We start from the raw sequence: 17,600 nt of genomic DNA, 5'->3' as shown, positions 1-17,600 counted from the left end.
ACAGCCAATTGGATGGAGTCAGGATGCAATTTCAGAATACGAGACCATAGCATTGTCATAAATTAATGCTGCTGTGAGGGGTATGCACCATCACACTGCAAGTTCTTTATTTCTTTTTGGAGTGTATGTATGTATTCGTCCTCCTGGGAGTGCAGCGGGGAACTCAGAATAAGGTATTCACTGGAAAAGCCTTAAAGAAGAGTACCCAGGTCTGTGCAGACAGTTCCTTCTTTTAATTAAACAAAAGTCATAAAGTCCACATTATGATAGAGGCTTATTTAAACAACAGTGTTCAAAGATGTGGGGTAAACAAAAGTGTGGGGTAAACAAAAATGACCACTCCACTGAATCACTTTTGAATCCTGTTTTCTCTGCATTGAATGAAAAACAATGTCAAGTATCCAGAGTGTCATTCCAATAATTGGTTCCCTTGTGCAAAAATGAATTGTGCTAAAAATAAAACTCATGCCAATGAAAGGGCAATACAAGAGAGAGGGAGGGCGAGAGAGAATGAGAGAGGGAGGGAGAGAGAGAGGGAGGGAGAGAGTGAGAGGGAGGGAGAGAGCGAGCGAGCGAGAAAGAGAGAGAGGGAGGGAGAGAGAGAGGGAGGGAGAGAGTGAGAGGGAGGGAGAGTGAGAGCGGGAGGTAGAGAGAGAGGGAGGGAGAGTGAGAGGGAGGGAGAGAGTGAGAGGGAGGGAGAGTGAGAGCGGGAGGTAGAGAGAGAGGGAGGGAGAGTGAGAGCGGGAGGTAGAGAGAGAGGGAGGGAGAGTGAGAGCGGGAGGTAGAGAGAGAGGGAGGGAGAGAGAGAGCGAGAGTGGAAGAGAGAGAGAGCAAGGGAGAGGGAGGGAGGGAGACAGGGAGGGAGGGAAAGAGAGGGAGGGAGGGAAAGAGAGGGAGGGAGGGAGGGAGAGAGCGAGCATGAAAGACAGACAAAGCTTTGCAGGGAGTTCTCAGAGAAGTACATCATGAGCTGACAGGTTCTTAATTGCTGCAGGTGTGGCTCTGTCAGGTCTGACCATGTATAATCATCTCACTGTGAAAACGGCATACACTTCATGACAATGATGATAAAAACCATGTAATCTCCACTCTGAGAAATGTACTACTTTGAGAAGTCATGTATACAGGGTGTTCATGTGTTTCAAAACATTTTAAGCCAGGTCTTGCACATTATATATAGAAAACGATTTCCATTACCACAAGAAAATCGACTTCATAATTCTCAATTACATTTTATATTGTATGGCTTTATGCACCATATATTTTTCGCAACATATCGCCTGGGACAAGCATACAGTTCATCTAGTTCACTTCACTGCAGATTTTATCAACAAATCATCTTAGAATAACAGAGAATGGATTTCAGAGGTTTGCATGAAAGCCGTACAATTATAAGAATGAATTGCAATGCAATGTTAGTCCCATGTGATTGACTACACTGGCTGGAGATAATACTGCAACAATATGTTGACAGAAAATAATGGAGTTTTGCTGTGAAGTGGTGCAAAGCAGGGTTGAGGTCATTTCCATTTCAATTCCAGTCAATTCAGGAAGTACACTGAAATTCTAATTCTCTTCAATGCATTTCAATGAGGAAAGTTTGGAATTGGAATTTGGCTTACTTTCTGAATTGGAATTTAAATGGTATTGACCCCAACCCTGTTGCTAAGTAACACGTCCTATGAGGTTCACAGAAAAACTACTGAAAACCTTCATAGGCAAAGCAATTCCTCAATGAGCAATACATGGACACACAGTAAATGTATAGATATCAGAACTACAAATGATCAAACCAACTGGTCTCTTCACTTGACCTGCAAAAAAGTTTGAAAGTTACATTGTCTTTTAATGCGAGTAATTTGTCATTGAGAGTCAGTATATTCATCTCACTGCACTTTGGCGCTCATGAAATCCAGTGCTCTATAGAACCTAATGCACCGCTGCTCTAGTGTATTTCACACACTGGGCCTTGAGGTGAACGACCCCAGTCGAAACATTCATCTATTTTATCACACTGCCCCCCAGTGGCTGCAGAGAAAACATACCTTTTGGGAGCAATGGATACAAAAAAAGGGCCAGTTTAGAAACATTCTGCTGAACTGTCCCTTCAACGGTATGACAATGTGTGTAAGTGTAATGTTTTGGTCTTCTGAATGAATGTAGATATTTTAGACCTGAAACCAGAAGTACGGCTTCTGGAGAGCAGAAAAAAAATTAACAATTATCGTTCTATTTGAAAAGATATCCCACTTTACATTTAGGTGTCACAAAAATAATGGACTGTATTTACAACCGTTGTTACATAGGTCTTACAACTGCTACATCTGTTTCTGTATTTCAGCGGATTGTTTTATCACAAGACTATAATGGAACAGACTACATAGTGTAAAATAAAGGTTCAGAAAATAACTCTGGTCATTACAAACATGCCAAGTCATGAAATTTAGTGACAAAAAAATGAAAGTATTTTTGCATTTATTAGACACATCTACAATGTGTAGATGGAAGCATACGAGGAATGTCAAAATAATCTCTTTTTTTCCCCCAGTTGCCCACCATCTCTCAATATATTCAGATGCATACACATAAACAGACCAAATTCAACCAACAGTTCAATCAACTATACACACAATTAGCTCAACAAAGACAATATGCAGGGAGCAAGCAAGATGAAGACAATACACAATGGATATTCCGTTTACAATCAAGAGGAATTTTATGGAAGATGTAACCAAGAGGTAATAGCAATCTCAAGTTCGCCTGTTGCCACCTTTCACTGGCAGTTTGCATGATTTGGATGATCCCTGTTTTAACTTTACCCAGAAGACATCATACCACAGAAAAAGCAGTAAACAAAAAGTTGCATTGGTTTGATCTACATGAATCAAAACCAATTCCTTCACACGTCATTGAACAAAAAGCAGAATAATGCAATGAAACAAACTCAACCACCAAAAAACAAAACAGGTCTGGGTAGGACTGGGTTATATTACATAAACACAGAATTAGAATAACTAGAAAAGACACTATTCCTCCATAATGTATGCACTTACAATGTCTGTTCTACAAATTCTAATTCTACAGTGGTACAGCCAGGTGTGTTGTTGTTTCTCACAGTGACGCTCATGCAGAGGGACTATTTGACGAGTTGACATGGCTCGCCGGGGATTTTACTTTCATAGGGGTGACTCCTAACTTCCACTTAAGCAAAATGTTCACTTAGTCATGCATTAATGTCAACAGGACACCAACAGACATTATTCAACTGGAGAGGAAGTTAGGATTTGCTCCATAGTGAGCGGTAGGGGTGGGCGCCCTGGCCTAGCAGCTAGCCCGACAGGCAGACAGCTACATGAGGAGGAAACACTGAGGATGACCCCATGGTCAGCCTGGGAGTCGACCTCGCCACATTGGGTTCCCTCCCATCAAGCCAGCTGGGAGGGTTAGGCTACAGCAAAAAATGCCATCACTCCCTAGGGTGAGAAAGAGGACTAAGCCAGAAGAGAGGATGAGGTGTGAGGGGACCCCGGTGTCCCCCAGAGTATGCCGCCTTCGACCAGAGAGAACCAAGGATATACGAGCAGTCAGGGAAAGACAGAGCTATAGGTCTACCTGATTCAACAAACGCTCGCAGAGCTGTCTCTTGGGACAGTTCTATTGATGTAAGTAACAGTTATATTGATGAAACAGTTCTATAGATGTAACAGTTCTATTGATGTACAGTAGGTTCCGATACACAGTCTGGAAATGTTGCATGTTCTCCCTGATGATATACAGTGAGGCAGTGGTCAGAATACCTAACTAGCAGTAAACTGCAGTCACAGCCCATAGATGGCTGGGTGGAATTGGATATGTAGTGTCTCTTTTAAAGACAGTCCAAAATACCTATTTTACATACAACAGAGAGGAGCAAGGTAAAAACACACAGAGAAATATGCAGTACAAATGCATTAATAAATATTTGTGCATATACTTTTCTATAATGGATATATTAACATGGGATTTCTTTAATGTCCAAAAATATTTTCTAAATATTTCAAAATAAATATGGAATGGTAACAATGCCTACATGTATGATATGAATCTAAATACATTCCTGATATTTTGTCAATTCTTTCTAAGGGGACTTAAGGTGGAATGAATAGCTTGAGGCCATTTACTTTGTTGTAAACATCCCCTGGTTCGGAGTGTAGATAGATAGTAGTGTGTAGTTATGACTGACTAGCAGACTTCCACACTCCCCTACAGTAAAGTAAACAAGTTCAGTAAGGGCTATGTTCCATTATGAGATATCACGCAACACACCAAAACCATCCCACATGGTGCTCAGCAACATCAAGAAATAGGATCCAAGCAAACTAGTGTAAAAGTTACAGGTAACCACGGAAATATTAAAATATGTCTTCAAGAAACATCATTTGGTTAAAGGAAGAAATTAGAAAAAATGTCAAATGACATTGTACAACTGCCACAGTAAAAACAACAACACATGACTTAACAGAACAGCAGGTTGGAAAAAAGACATCGTATCTTGGCTTCCCTTGCATTGTGTTTTGCCAGAATGACGGCATCATTGAACAAATCAGATCTCTACTACTAAAAGGCATTCATAGCGCCACTTTACAGTGTTAAAGTAACCCTTTCCAGTGTTAAATTAACCCTTTCCAGTGTTAAATTAACCCTTTCCAGTGTTAAAATAACCCTTTCCAGTGTTAAAATAACCCTTTCCAGTGTTAAAATAACACTTTCCAGTGTTAAAGTAAAGCTTTCCTTAAGGCATTAACATCAAACCAAAACAAAATGATCATGCACAGTGAAATTTGCTGAATCATTTCAGAGAAACTCCCAAAATGTCTTGTTTAGTAAACACTCACAAACTCCTACTGTACCTAGACATAGTCGTAGTTCGAAAAGCCAACACCAGATAAACATAAATAACATTTATTTCGCTGCTGAAGCAATGTTCAACATAATTCATAATGAATGCACACACGTCCCCCGACTCCTGAACACTGGTCAGTGTAAAGGAGAGCGCTCCCATATAGAAATAGTCACAACTCTGTACTAGGGTCAGTTCTAAAGCCTTTTCCAGAAAGCAGGCCCAATGGGAAAAGACAAATGGAATGGCAAAAACATTGTAGTGAGTGTACCCAAGTGTATTCGACCATGAAAACATCAAAGTAATGGTGGTTTTGTCCTCTGAGTGTACCAGCTACAGATTTGCAGTAGGGTTGTTGTATGACGGTAGTGTTGCATGTACAGTAAAAGGGTAAGCAAAACAAACAACGTCAATGTCAATCACAAATGATCAAAATCGAACCACCGTAGAGGCACCACAACGTCAGGAAGTGGGAAATAACTATCACCCAATGAGAATTGCAGTCTTCGATCACTCAGCCAGTCAGTGGACAAATTCTTTCATCTTCATGGCTACATCCTGACCCTAGAATGCTGAAGTAGAACATAGTCCTGATTGGATGCTGAAGTAGAACGTAGTCCTGATTGGATGCTGGGGGTGATATTCTACATCTCCTCGTAGTCTTCGTCTCCGGCGAGAAAAGACTCCAGGTCGTCCACCACGCCTCCGGCTTTCTTGGTCGACTTTGACTTCTTCTTTTTCTTCTCTTTCTCGTCCCCGCTCCCTGACTCCTCCTTTTTCTTCTGTTTGTGTCGTTTCTTGCTGCTTTTGTCGTCCTCCTGCAAGGAGCAGATGTGTCCCATAGTTACTATTAGCTGAGGATGACACACAGGGTGTAAAGACGACTCATCTCCTTTCACCTTACCTCTTTACTTTTCTTCTTCTTCTTCTTCTTGTCCTTTGTTGAGGATCTACTTTCTCGGTCTGCAAGACAAGTAAGCAAAATGAAGACAAATCGGATTTTTTTTTACCAATAGATATACCCAAACTGTGAAAGTATAAAACACACAGACACACTAATCCAGAATAGTGATCATGACTCCAATGACTTCCAATGACTTTGCTTCGGAACCTTGCTCACCATCTTGGTCCTCACTGCTTTCCTTGCTCTTGGGCGCCACATCCTGGAATCCCAGTCCAAACAGGTCCAGGTCGTCGCTCTTGATGGGGAGGACAGAGGGCTGGACCGTCTTCAGGTCCTCCAGTACAGCCGAAGGCTCCTTGGTAAAGGGGAGACAGGAAGGGGGGGAGCGCGATAGAGAATGAGTAGGGGACAAAGAGAGATGGAAATAAATAAGGGGAGAGAGAAAGTAGGAGAAAGAGGTTTGTACAATAGATGGACCTTTTCTATTTCACATTCAGTCTAAATCAGCATTTCTAAACCCAGCCAAATATATGGTCCCTGAGGACTAGGTTCAGAAAGGCTGCCACCCATAGGTCTAACTGCTGTCAAATAAAATCTAAGTTCTCATTTTGTCAATCACTCAGTATGGTTACATGCACACAATCCTGCAATTATTGTGGATAATCAGATTAATATAATAGTTTGATTAAAATGTTTACATGCTTTGCAAGAAGAACGATTTTCCTAATAATCCTGTTTACATGGACACATCTGAAATTAGGTTACTTGATGGCACGCTGATAAGTGCAGGAAATCACCAATGGAAATAAAGGTTCTACCACAGCAACTGTACTATTGTTGGGAAGAATATTTGATTCTGAGTTCAGACATATAGTTTGTATGTAAAAACTACTTCTAAGACGCATGCGCTAAAGAGGAAGGCTCGCTCCTCAATGAGGAGATCAAAGCACAAGCGCAGATCAAATACACAGCTGATCCGCCAATTAAGGTGTTTACATGTTTCTAATCATTCAAAAAAGGATTCCTTGGAAAACCAGGTGTTTCAAATCGACCTTACGCCCATTCAAATAACGAGAGTAAGGTGTTTACTGACTATTGCATAATCTGCCTACTACTATAATCAGTTTAATATCCAATTATTACTGTACATGTAAACGTGACTACTATAGAAAAACCACATCTCTACCTACCACTATCACAAATATGAGAAAACAGAAAGCCCTGTGTCTGGAAAGTAATGGACACCTTCTTCTACATTTCATATTGACCCAATAGAAGGGGATGAGAGGATTGAGCAGTCTACTGTAACAGAGCAGTCTACTGTAACAGAGCAGTCTACTGTAACAGAGCAGTCTACTGTAACAGAGCAGTCTACTGTAACAGAGCAGTCTACTGTAATGGCACCTTCTTTTTCTTGGGCTTCTCAAACTCCTCGTCATCATAGTCTGGTTCGTCCATGACGAAGGAGAGCATCTGATCGGCCCCTAGAGCTTCTTGGTCTGAGTGGGAGGATTCCTCCCCTCCCTTCTTCTTGCCTGCCCGCATGGACTGCACCGGGGCTAAGGTCGGGTTCAGGAATGAGACGGGCTCGGACGACATCTTTAAGCCCGCTGGTTTTTTGGCTTCTCCGGTCTTGTTTTGAATCTTCAAAGCATTGGAGGAGGATCTGATCAGAAAACACAATACAGATCTAAATATTAAAAGATGCATGATAACATCAATATCGCCCAAGGACAATCTCTACCGCCCAGGGACTACATCAATCTCTACCGCCCAAGGACTACATCAATCTCTACCGCCCAAGGACTACATCAATCTCTACCGCCCAAGGACTACATCAATCTCTACATCAATCTCTACCGCCCAATGACTACATCAATCTCTACCGCCCAAGGACTACATCAATCTCTACCGCCCAGGGACTACATCAATCTCTACCGCCCAAGGACTACATCAATCTCTACCGCCCAAGGACTACATCAATCTCTACATCAATCTCTACCGCCCAATGACTACATCAATCTCTACCGCCCAGGGACTACATCAATCTCTACCGCCCAGGGACTACATCAATCTCTACCGCCCAAGGACTACATCAATCTCTACCGCCCAGGGACTACATCAATCTCTACCGCCCAAGGACTACATCAATCTCTACCGCCCAAGGACTACATCAATCTCTACCGCCCAAGGACTACATCAATCTCTACATCAATCTCTACCGCCCAATGACTACATCAATCTCTACCGCCCAAGGACTACATCAATCTCTACCGCCCAGGGACTACATCAATCTCTACCGCCCAGGGACTACATCAATCTCTACCGCCCAGGGACTACATCAATCTCTACCGCCCAAGGACTACATCAATCTCTACCGCCCAAGGACTACATCAATCTCTACCGCCCAATGACTACATCAATCTCTACCGCCCAATGACTACATCAATCTCTACCGCCCAATGACTACATCAATCTCTACCGCCCAAGGACTACATCAATCTCTACCGCCCAAGGACTACATCAATCTCTACCGCCCAATGACTACATCAATCTCTACCGCCCAAGGACTACATCAATCTCTACCGCCCAAGGACTACATCAATCTCTACCGCCCAGGGACTACATCAATCTCTACCGCCCAAGGACTACATCAATCTCTACCGCCCAGGGACTACATCAATCTCTACCGCCCAAGGACTACATCAATCTCTACCGCCCAAGGACTACATCAATCTCTACCGCCCAAGGACTACATCAATCTCTACATCAATCTCTACCGCCCAATGACTACATCAATCTCTACCGCCCAAGGACTACATCAATCTCTACCGCCCAGGGACTACATCAATCTCTACCGCCCAGGGACTACATCAATCTCTACCGCCCAGGGACTACATCAATCTCTACCACCCAAGGACTACATCAATCTCTACCGCCCAAGGACTACATCAATCTCTACCGCCCAATGACTACATCAATCTCTACCGCCCAATGACTACATCAATCTCTACCGCCCAATGACTACATCAATCTCTACCGCCCAAGGACTACATCAATCTCTACCGCCCAAGGACTACATCAATCTCTACCGCCCAGGGACTACATCAATCTCTACCACCCAAGGACTACATCAATCTCTACCGCCCAGGGACTACATCAATCTCTACCACCCAAGGACTACATCAATCTCTACCGCCCAGGGACTACATCAATCTCTACCACCCAAGGACTACATCAATCTCTATCTACATACTGTATAATACTAGCATCTTAAGAAAAACCTGAGGTTATGCAATTCAAGTTCTCTTCCCACCCATACCTCCTTCTGTCCGATCCACCATCCTGGATGACGTTAAGTGCCTTCGTCCCCTCATCCTCTTCATCGCTGGTCAGGGTGATGCCCATGCTGGGGACGGTGGCTGCCTTGGGCACAGATTTGGGCACAGACTGGCACAGCTCATCTGAGGCAAAATCGTCCTGGAACCCTGACACCATGGGGTTCCCCCCTCGGCCCTCACCGTCACTGTAAAACATGGACAGAGAGAGAAGTGCTAAGTTCTGATGCCCTGATGTAAGAATAACCAACACATTTGAGCAATATGATGGGCCATTTTTTCAAGCACCACAAAAAAATAAATCGGTATGCGTCTGAGTAATGATACCCCATTAAGCAACACCTGCTGGAAAGGTCACACCGTTTTAAATGCATTTACAAATGCAGGACTTTGAAGCTATTCTTGTTTAGTCTGATGTCCTAACCATAATTTTTTTTAAAAATAATAATAATTATTAAACCTTTATTTAACCAGGAAGGGCTCATTGAGATTTAAAATATATTTTTCAAGAGCGTCCTGGCCAAGATAGGCAGCACCAAGTCATTACAAAAATTACAGACAAACAACATGAAAAACTACAAATAATCTAGTAAAAACCATAGAATTCACAAGAGTATAACAAAATCATAAAACAGCAAATTAAAACATTTACAGGTCAGGGAATCAGTCTCAAGATCATTCATCAGTGATTTAAAAATACCAATCAGGACAAGTTGTTCCTTATTAATGTTGTTTGTGACACCTGCAGGATTGTCCTTTTGACCTTCAGCTAGAATTGTGTTAAGAAATGTAGCACATGAGCTGGATAACATGTAGGCTTATAACATGGTTAACATCTGTAACGTTGCTAATGTGAGTATTTCAGCTGCGCTAGGACAAAAGGTTCAACTACAGGTTCCCCACTACTACTGTTTACTTACAGTTACTTAAATCAACAGTGACTAAATCATAATATATGAACAGATAATGCAATAATGTTATTACATTATCCAGTTATAGCCTACTGGGATGTTATCGAAAAGTCATTACATCAACGATAACTTATTTTGCCATTATCTACACACTTATCTGACGCTACGCTCCATTAAAATCTTAACCAGAATGACAAAAAGGCAGCCCTGAAGACTGAGTCAGTGAAAGAGAGTTGGTTTTTATTAGCACTAAGCTATTGTGCATGTGTGTGTGTGTGTGTGTGTGTGTGTGTGTGTGTGTGTGTGTGTGTGTGTGTGTGTGTGTGTGTGTGTGTGAGTGTGTGTGTGTCTCACAGCCACTCTGCACTTCTCCTTTTAACTTTAACTTAAAATGATGATCTTCTAACATCAAAGCACTTCAAGCCTCATTTCTCATTTTCCGAAATAGCAAACGGCTTTTCTAGGACAATTCTCTTCTTCAAATTCAAGCTCAAGTTGATTCCCTTCATTATACAATGCAGGAATCGGACGGATTTTTTAAAATCATTACTCTCTTCACATTTCTATAACGTAAGACTCTATTAAGGGGAAATCTGCAGTTTAGATGTACATTAACAAAGAATTTTTCCCCACAAAAGCCAAGGGATGGGGCTAGAGAAATGTAACCACACTCAAATTCATAGAAAGAGCTATGCATGCAAGAACTGACCATCAAAACGATCGTTTTAACCATGTGTTGAAGCTATACAGTGTTTGTTTTCATTTACTTTGTTTACAAACTTTGGAGGAAAACAAGCTTACATTTTGGGTTCTGATGGGAAGTGATGAGGCGTTTATAAGGTAATATTCTTCATGAATCAATGGATACATATAACAATTTATATGTCCAAAAATGGATGTAGCAACTGCAGATTGCCCCTTTAAGTCTTATCCAATAAAATAAAGTGCCTTCTTTCATCCCTCCCCCTTTCTCTCTCTCTCTAGCAAATGAGTGATGAATGACCTAGATTCTGAGCAGAGGAGACCTGACAGAACAAAAACCTCACCCCTCACCCCTTTCCTCCGCCACCTCTCCTCCCCTCATCCTCCTCCCACCAAGCACATTAAAGGAAAATGTCTTAATAGGCAAAGCCTACTCATAATTGGTTAAAAATCACATGACGCAACCATTATATTCCTCTATCTTTTTTACTAGAAAACATAGAAACGCGCCATTTTCACATATGTTGATGTTGGGTTGGTGCTAGAGATGATGAATATGATGTTGAACCTGTTTGAAATGCCCCTTTAAGATAGAGCTGAAATACATTCACCTCCACTATATTGAAGAACATATTGACTGTCTGAACTGCACAACAGCGGTAGATCTTCACTAAACAATGATCATTAGAAATGTGTTCTAACTATCAAAATAGTGAAAATATTGAAAAAGCCACTATTTCCACACTTGTATACCTATCCAAAGCCACAAGCCTTGGACATGGGTCATAGAAGATCACGGAGATGATTAGGGAGTGAGGACCAAGCCTACCTGTCAGTGTCCATGTTGCCTGCTCTTCGAGCTTCCTCCTTGGCTTTGGCAGCAGCCCCCTCCTCCAGGAAGCTACGGTCCACGCCCACATCAGGAACAAAGTCATCCACATTCCGCACCTTGTCGTCTGCGCCATCTGAGGAGAGAAGAGTGGGAGAGGAAGGATGAACATTTAATTTATTTTACCTTTATTTAACTTGGCAAGTCAGTTAAGAACAAATTCTTATTTACAATGACGGCCTAGGAAAAATGGGTTAACTGCCTTGTTCAGGGGCAGAACGTTCAATTTTTTTTTACCTTGTCAGCTCGGGGATTCGATCTTGCAACATTTCGGTTACTAGTTCAATGCTCTAACCACTAGGCTACCTGCCGCCCCAACATGGTGGTGATGATAATGGGTGGTACGGATACCAGACCTGGCTTCAAACAGTATTTGTTTTCTGCACTTGATTGGCATAGTGCTAGTTTGTGATGTGAATGAGAATTCAATGGAAAACCATCTTTCTGCTGTCTCTAGCTGCCTGCCTCTAGCTGCCTGCCTCTAGCTGCCTGCCTCTAGCTGCCTGCCTCTAGCTGCCTGCCTCATTATTTCAAGCATGTCATTTTCAATTAATAAACCAAAATGGAAATCAAAAAGATCATCCTCTATCCCAAAGGATTTCACATCAGTTAATGTGTATGACTGTTGATTCAATCTCATTATGCCCTAGTGATCACTTTTGAAATGGCTTCCTATTACCTTTGGTAGGCATTATTCATTAGTAGACTGGTTGCTATTTTGAGTTTATAGACATTAACCAGGTTTCCATCCAACCTTTTTATGCAGGTGAAGTACACGACAGGCCTGATGGAAAGAGCTATTTTTTTCCAGTAATCTTTTAAAATGTCGACAAAACAAACTACGCTAGACAAGGTGGGATGTTCTTGTGTCAGTAATATGAACTGTGCCAGAAATGCTCAATTCCTCTCCCACTAATATTGCTCTTTTGTCTATAATAACCTCATCGAGTAGGTAGGCTACTGCCACATTCACATGCTATGGGAGTTATCTGAAGCTCCTAGTTCCCAGTGGGAAACTCAGAGAAAATGTTGTTGCCCGAGTTGTGACGTTTCACCACTGACCTTTTCAACTAAAAGTTTTAAACAAGTAAATGTTTTATAATTACAAACTTATCAATATTGATAATGTAGCTATTCTAACCATATTGTCAATGTTAAGCAAGCTAACTTACTTTATTACTAGCAATGTTTGCAAGCTTATCAAGCTAGCTAAAATCGTACTGGTTGAAGAATTGTTCCGACTTCCTTGTACCACTTCCTAGGTCCCATTTTCATATTTCCCATGAGCACGTGAAGCCAGCATATACCCGCACTGTATCTGTGAGCTGTTGGCTAAAGCGCACATGCCAATACCAGGGAGGGCACATAACACAACACATTTGTGACAAAACCATCTTTAGAGTTGAAAATGCAATTGAAACCCATTTAACTTAATAAAAAAATGTTATTCGTTACATGGGAATTTAAAAGTTATTTTTATGTGCACTACGTCATCACGCACAGCCTTTAATCCGCAATAAGAAATATCTCTGGTAGGAAAATGCTCAAATTGTTTTTAAGTGGATTTTACAATATTCACATTAAAATCGGTAACCAATTGGATGGAAACCTAGCTAGATGACGGAAACCTAGCTAGTGTTGGAAACCTAGCTAGTGATGGAAACCTAGCTAGATGATGGAAACCTAGCTAGATGATGGAAACCTAGCTAGATGATGGAAACCTAGGTAGATGACGGAAACCTAGGTAGATGACGGAAACCTAGATAGATGACGGAAACCTAGCTAGTGATGGAAACCTAGCTAGATGATGGAAACCTAGCTAGATGAAGGAAACCTAGCTAGTGTTGGAAACCTAGATAGATGATGGAAACCTAGCTAGATGAAGGAAACCTAGCTAGTGATGGAAACCTAGATAGATGATGGAAACCTAGCTAGTGATGGAAACCTAGCTAGATGACGGAAACCTAGATAGATGATGGAAACCTAGCTAGTGACGGAAACCTAGCTAGATGACGGAAACCTAGATAGATGACGGAAACCTAGCTAGTGATGGAAACCTAGCTAGATGATGGAAACCTAGATAGATGAAGGAAACCTAGCTAGTGTTGGAAACCTAGATAGATGATTGAAACCTAGATAGATGATGGAAACCTAACTAGTGTTGGAAACCTAGCTGGATGATGGAAACCTAGCTAGATGATGGAAACCTAGCTAGATGACGGAAACCTAGCTAGTGACGGAAACCTAGCTAGTGTTGGAAACCTAGATAGATGATGGAAACCTAGCTAGTGTTGGAAACCTAGCTGGATGATGGAAACCTAGCTGGATGATGGAAACCTAGCTAGATGATGGAAACCTAGAGAGTGCTGGAAACCTGGCAAGTGCTGGAAACCTAGCTAGTGCTGGAAACCTAGCTAGTGCTGGAAACCTAGCTAGTGCTGGAAACCTAGCTAGTGCTGGAAACCTAGCTAGATGATGGAAACCTAGCTAGATGATGGAAACCTAGCTAGATGATGGAAACCTAGCTAGATGATGGAAACCTAGCTAGATGATGGAAACCTAGCTAGATGATGGAAACCTAGATAGTGATGGAAACCTAGATAGTGATGGAAACCTAGCTAGATGATGGAAACCTAGATAGATGATGGAAACCTAGCTAGATGATGGAAACCTAGCTAGTGCTGGAAACCTAGATAGATGATGGAAACCTAGCTAGTGCTGGAAACCTAGATAGATGATGGAAACCTAGCTAGTGCTGGAAACCTAGATAGATGATGGAAACCTAGCTAGTGATGGAAACCTAGCTAGTGATGGAAACCTAGCTAGATGACGGAAACCTAGCTAGTGATGGAAACCTAGCTAGATGACGGAAACCTAGCTAGTGATGGAAACCTAGCTAGATGATGGAAACCTAGCTAGTGATGGAAACCTAGCTTGTGATGGAAACCTAGCTAGATGACGGAAACCTAGCTAGTGATGGAAACCTAGCTAGATGACGGAAACCTAGCTAGTGATGGAAACCTAGCTAGTGATGGAAACCTAGCTAGATGATGGAAACCTACCTAGTGATGGAAACCTAGCTTGTGATGGAAACCTAGCTAGATGACGGAAACCTAGCTAGTGATGGAAACCTTGTGTGTGTGTGTGTGTGTGTGTGTGTGTGTGTGTGTGAGCGAAAGCGCCCCTTCATCTCCTCCCCAGAGTCAACCACAGCCGGTAGAGGACAGAGCCAACTGGGGGGGGGGGGGGGGGGGGACTGTCCAGTTACTGGATCTACATCGCCTTGGCCAAAAGTCCTCCCCTTCTCTGTATTCAGCCTATGATACAAACCTTAGCTCTCTCTCAGTCCCAGCCAACCTTCACAGCCAAACCAAGCTGTAGCACTATTACATGACACAGACTGACTCTGCCCTCTCAATGCACATGAGAGACGCTCACTCCTCACACATTTCTACATGTACCTTGTTTTCCGGCTGTCTTAATTAATAATTGACTGAATTTGAAGCCATTAGATAAGCATTTCAGATCAAATCGCCTGGCCTTGTTTTTTTAATATATCTCCACAAACAGTTCAAATTGTATTTTTTTATTTCACCTTTATTTAACCAGGTAGGCCAATTGAGAACAAGTTCTCATTTACAACTGCGACCTGGCAAATAAAGCTCCATGCATTTGAAGTGAAACATCCATCCACCCTAATCTGACCTACATAATGGAATGTATACTGAACAAAAAAATATATAAAACGCAACATGTAAAGTGTTGGTCCCATGTTTCATGAGCTGAAATAAAAGATCCCAGAAATGTTGTATAGGCACAAAAATTTGGTGCAGAAATTAGTTTACATCCCTGTTAGTAAGCATTTCTCCTTTGCCAAGATAATCAATCCACCTGACAGGTGTGGCATATCAAGAAGCTGATTAAACATCATAATCATTACACAGGTGCACCTTGTGCTGGGGACAATAAAAGGCCACTCTAAAATGTGCAGTTTTGTCACACAACACAATACCACAGATGTGAGGGATGATTGGCATGATGACTGCAGGAATGTCCACCAGAGCTGTTGCCAGAGAATTTCATGTTCATTTCTCTACCGTAAGCCGCCTCCAACGTCATTTTAGAGAATTTGTCAGTACTTCCAACCGGCCTCACAACCTGCGGGATCGTCTGAGACCAACCACCTGGACAGCTGATGAAACTGTGGGTTTGCACAACCAAAGAATTTCTGCACAAACTGTCAGAAACCGTCTCAGGGAAGCTCATCTGCATGCTCGTCGTCCTCACCAGGGTCTTGACCTGACTACAGTGGGCAAATGCTCACCTTCGATGGCTACTGGCACGCTGGAGAAGTGTGTTCTTCACGGATTAATCGCGGTTTCAACTGTACCGGGCAGATAGTGTGTATGGTGTCATGTGGGCGAGCGGTTTGCTTATGTCAACGTTGTGAACGCTGTGCCCCATGGTGGCGGTGGTATTATGGTATGGGCAGGCATAAGCTACGGACAACGAAGACATTTGCATTTTATCAATGGCAATTTGAAAGATCCTGAGGCCCATTGTCGTGCTATTCATTCGCCGCCATCAGCTCATGTTTCAGCATGATAATGCACAGCACCATGTCACAAGGATCTGTACACAATTCCTGGAAGCTAAAAATGTCCCAGTTCTTCCATGGCCTGCTTACTCACCAGACATGTCACCCATTGAGCATGTTTGGGATGCTCTTTAGCAACGTGTATGACAGCGTGTTCCAGTTTCCGCCCATATCCAACAACTTCGCACAGCCATTGAAGAGGAGTGGGACAACACTCCACAGGCCGCAATCAACAGCTTGATCAACTCTATGTGAAGGAGACTACATGAGGCAAATGTTGGTCACACCAGATACTGACTTGTTTTCTGATCCATACCTTTTTTTTAAGGTATCTGTGACTAACAGATGCATATCTGTATTCCTAGTAATGGGAAATCCATAGATTAGGGCCTAATTTATTTATTTCAATTGGCTGATTTCCTTATATGAACTGTAACTCCGTAAAATCTTTGAAATTGTTGCATGTTGCGTTTATATTATTGTTCAGTGTGGTTCAAACACTCACCAGCGGGAGTCTCAGAGGTGGCTGATCCAAAGAGGCGCGACATGAAGCCTCTCTTCTGGGCAGGAGGGGCCTGGGTGACACTGGGTGACTGGTGGGTCGGGACAGGTGTGGTTCCCCCATGGTGAGGCCCCTGGGGGGTTGGGGGCTTTGGCTGGGGGGCCGGGGGCTGCTGTGGGTAACCTGGACCCCTAGGAAGTGCAGTGTTCTGGAGCGGGGGACAGGGGTTAAGGTTAGGGTTGGTGTAGGAGGGGGGGCCCTGAACTGGCCTGGGTATGGGGTTGGAGATAGTTAGCGGCTGGGGTGGGAGAGGGGGTTGCTGGGGGGTGCAAGGGCTGGGACAGGCCCCAGGAGTGGAGGGCCCGCTCTGGGGGACGATGGGGGACTGGGAGCCTGAGGAGGGGCTCTGGCCGTTGGAAGGGCCCCCCGGGGAGCTGAAGCCAGCTTTGTTTCTGGCTTCCATCATCTCCAGGAAACTGGGGAGGTCAAAACAGCTGATTTGATTATGAATAATAACAGATAATTTAAATCAACATTTTGTTTACAAAGTATTTACAAGGAAATATACAGTGATTTTAATGATCATAATAACCTTTAATATGCTCTTATACATTTGCAGTAGCTGATCGTGAGAAACAGATGGGTTATTGGTGGGTGTGTGTGTACTGTATGTGCACCTGTGTTTGTCTGTGTGTGCAACGTCTTCTTCGTGTGTGTGTGTGTGTGTGTGTGTGTGTGTGTGTAAGCCTGCCTGCATGTTAGCAAATACGCACATGCCATAGTTCTGGTCCTCAGTCTCCTGCTGAACATTGAGCTCCTCCAGAGTAGCGTCTATGTCCAGCTGGTTGGTCTCCAGTTGTCTCAGCAGGGTCTCCCTC

The 17,600-nt window shown here is 42.8% G+C and overlaps 1 protein-coding gene across 3 annotated transcripts in view; it reads right to left on the bottom strand.

Moving 5' to 3' along the window:
• Positions 1–2,458: 2,458 nt before the first annotated feature.
• LOC115160057 (rab-like protein 6) overlaps positions 2,459–17,600 on the bottom strand; it is a 33,471-nt gene continuing 18,329 nt past the window's right edge. For all 3 annotated transcript variants that reach the window (XM_029710314.1, XM_029710316.1, XM_029710315.1), the window contains exons 9-16: positions 17,496–17,599; positions 16,726–17,198; positions 11,564–11,699; positions 9,106–9,309; positions 7,188–7,449; positions 6,000–6,138; positions 5,784–5,842; positions 2,459–5,697 (exon numbers count right to left, since the gene is read on the bottom strand). In XM_029710314.1, coding sequence (XP_029566174.1) covers positions 5,524–5,697; positions 5,784–5,842; positions 6,000–6,138; positions 7,188–7,449; positions 9,106–9,309; positions 11,564–11,699; positions 16,726–17,198; positions 17,496–17,599 — 1,551 coding nt within the window. In that variant the 3' untranslated portion in view covers positions 2,459–5,523. The remainder of the gene's footprint in view (positions 5,698–5,783; positions 5,843–5,999; positions 6,139–7,187; positions 7,450–9,105; positions 9,310–11,563; positions 11,700–16,725; positions 17,199–17,495; position 17,600) is intronic.

The sequence above is a fragment of the Salmo trutta genome, chromosome 23, assembly GCF_901001165.1.
Source record: "Salmo trutta chromosome 23, fSalTru1.1, whole genome shotgun sequence".
NCBI lineage: Eukaryota > Metazoa > Chordata > Actinopteri > Salmoniformes > Salmonidae > Salmo > Salmo trutta.
The sequence above is the reverse complement of the archived record's forward strand: the minus strand, read 5'-3'. Positions and strand labels throughout refer to the sequence as shown.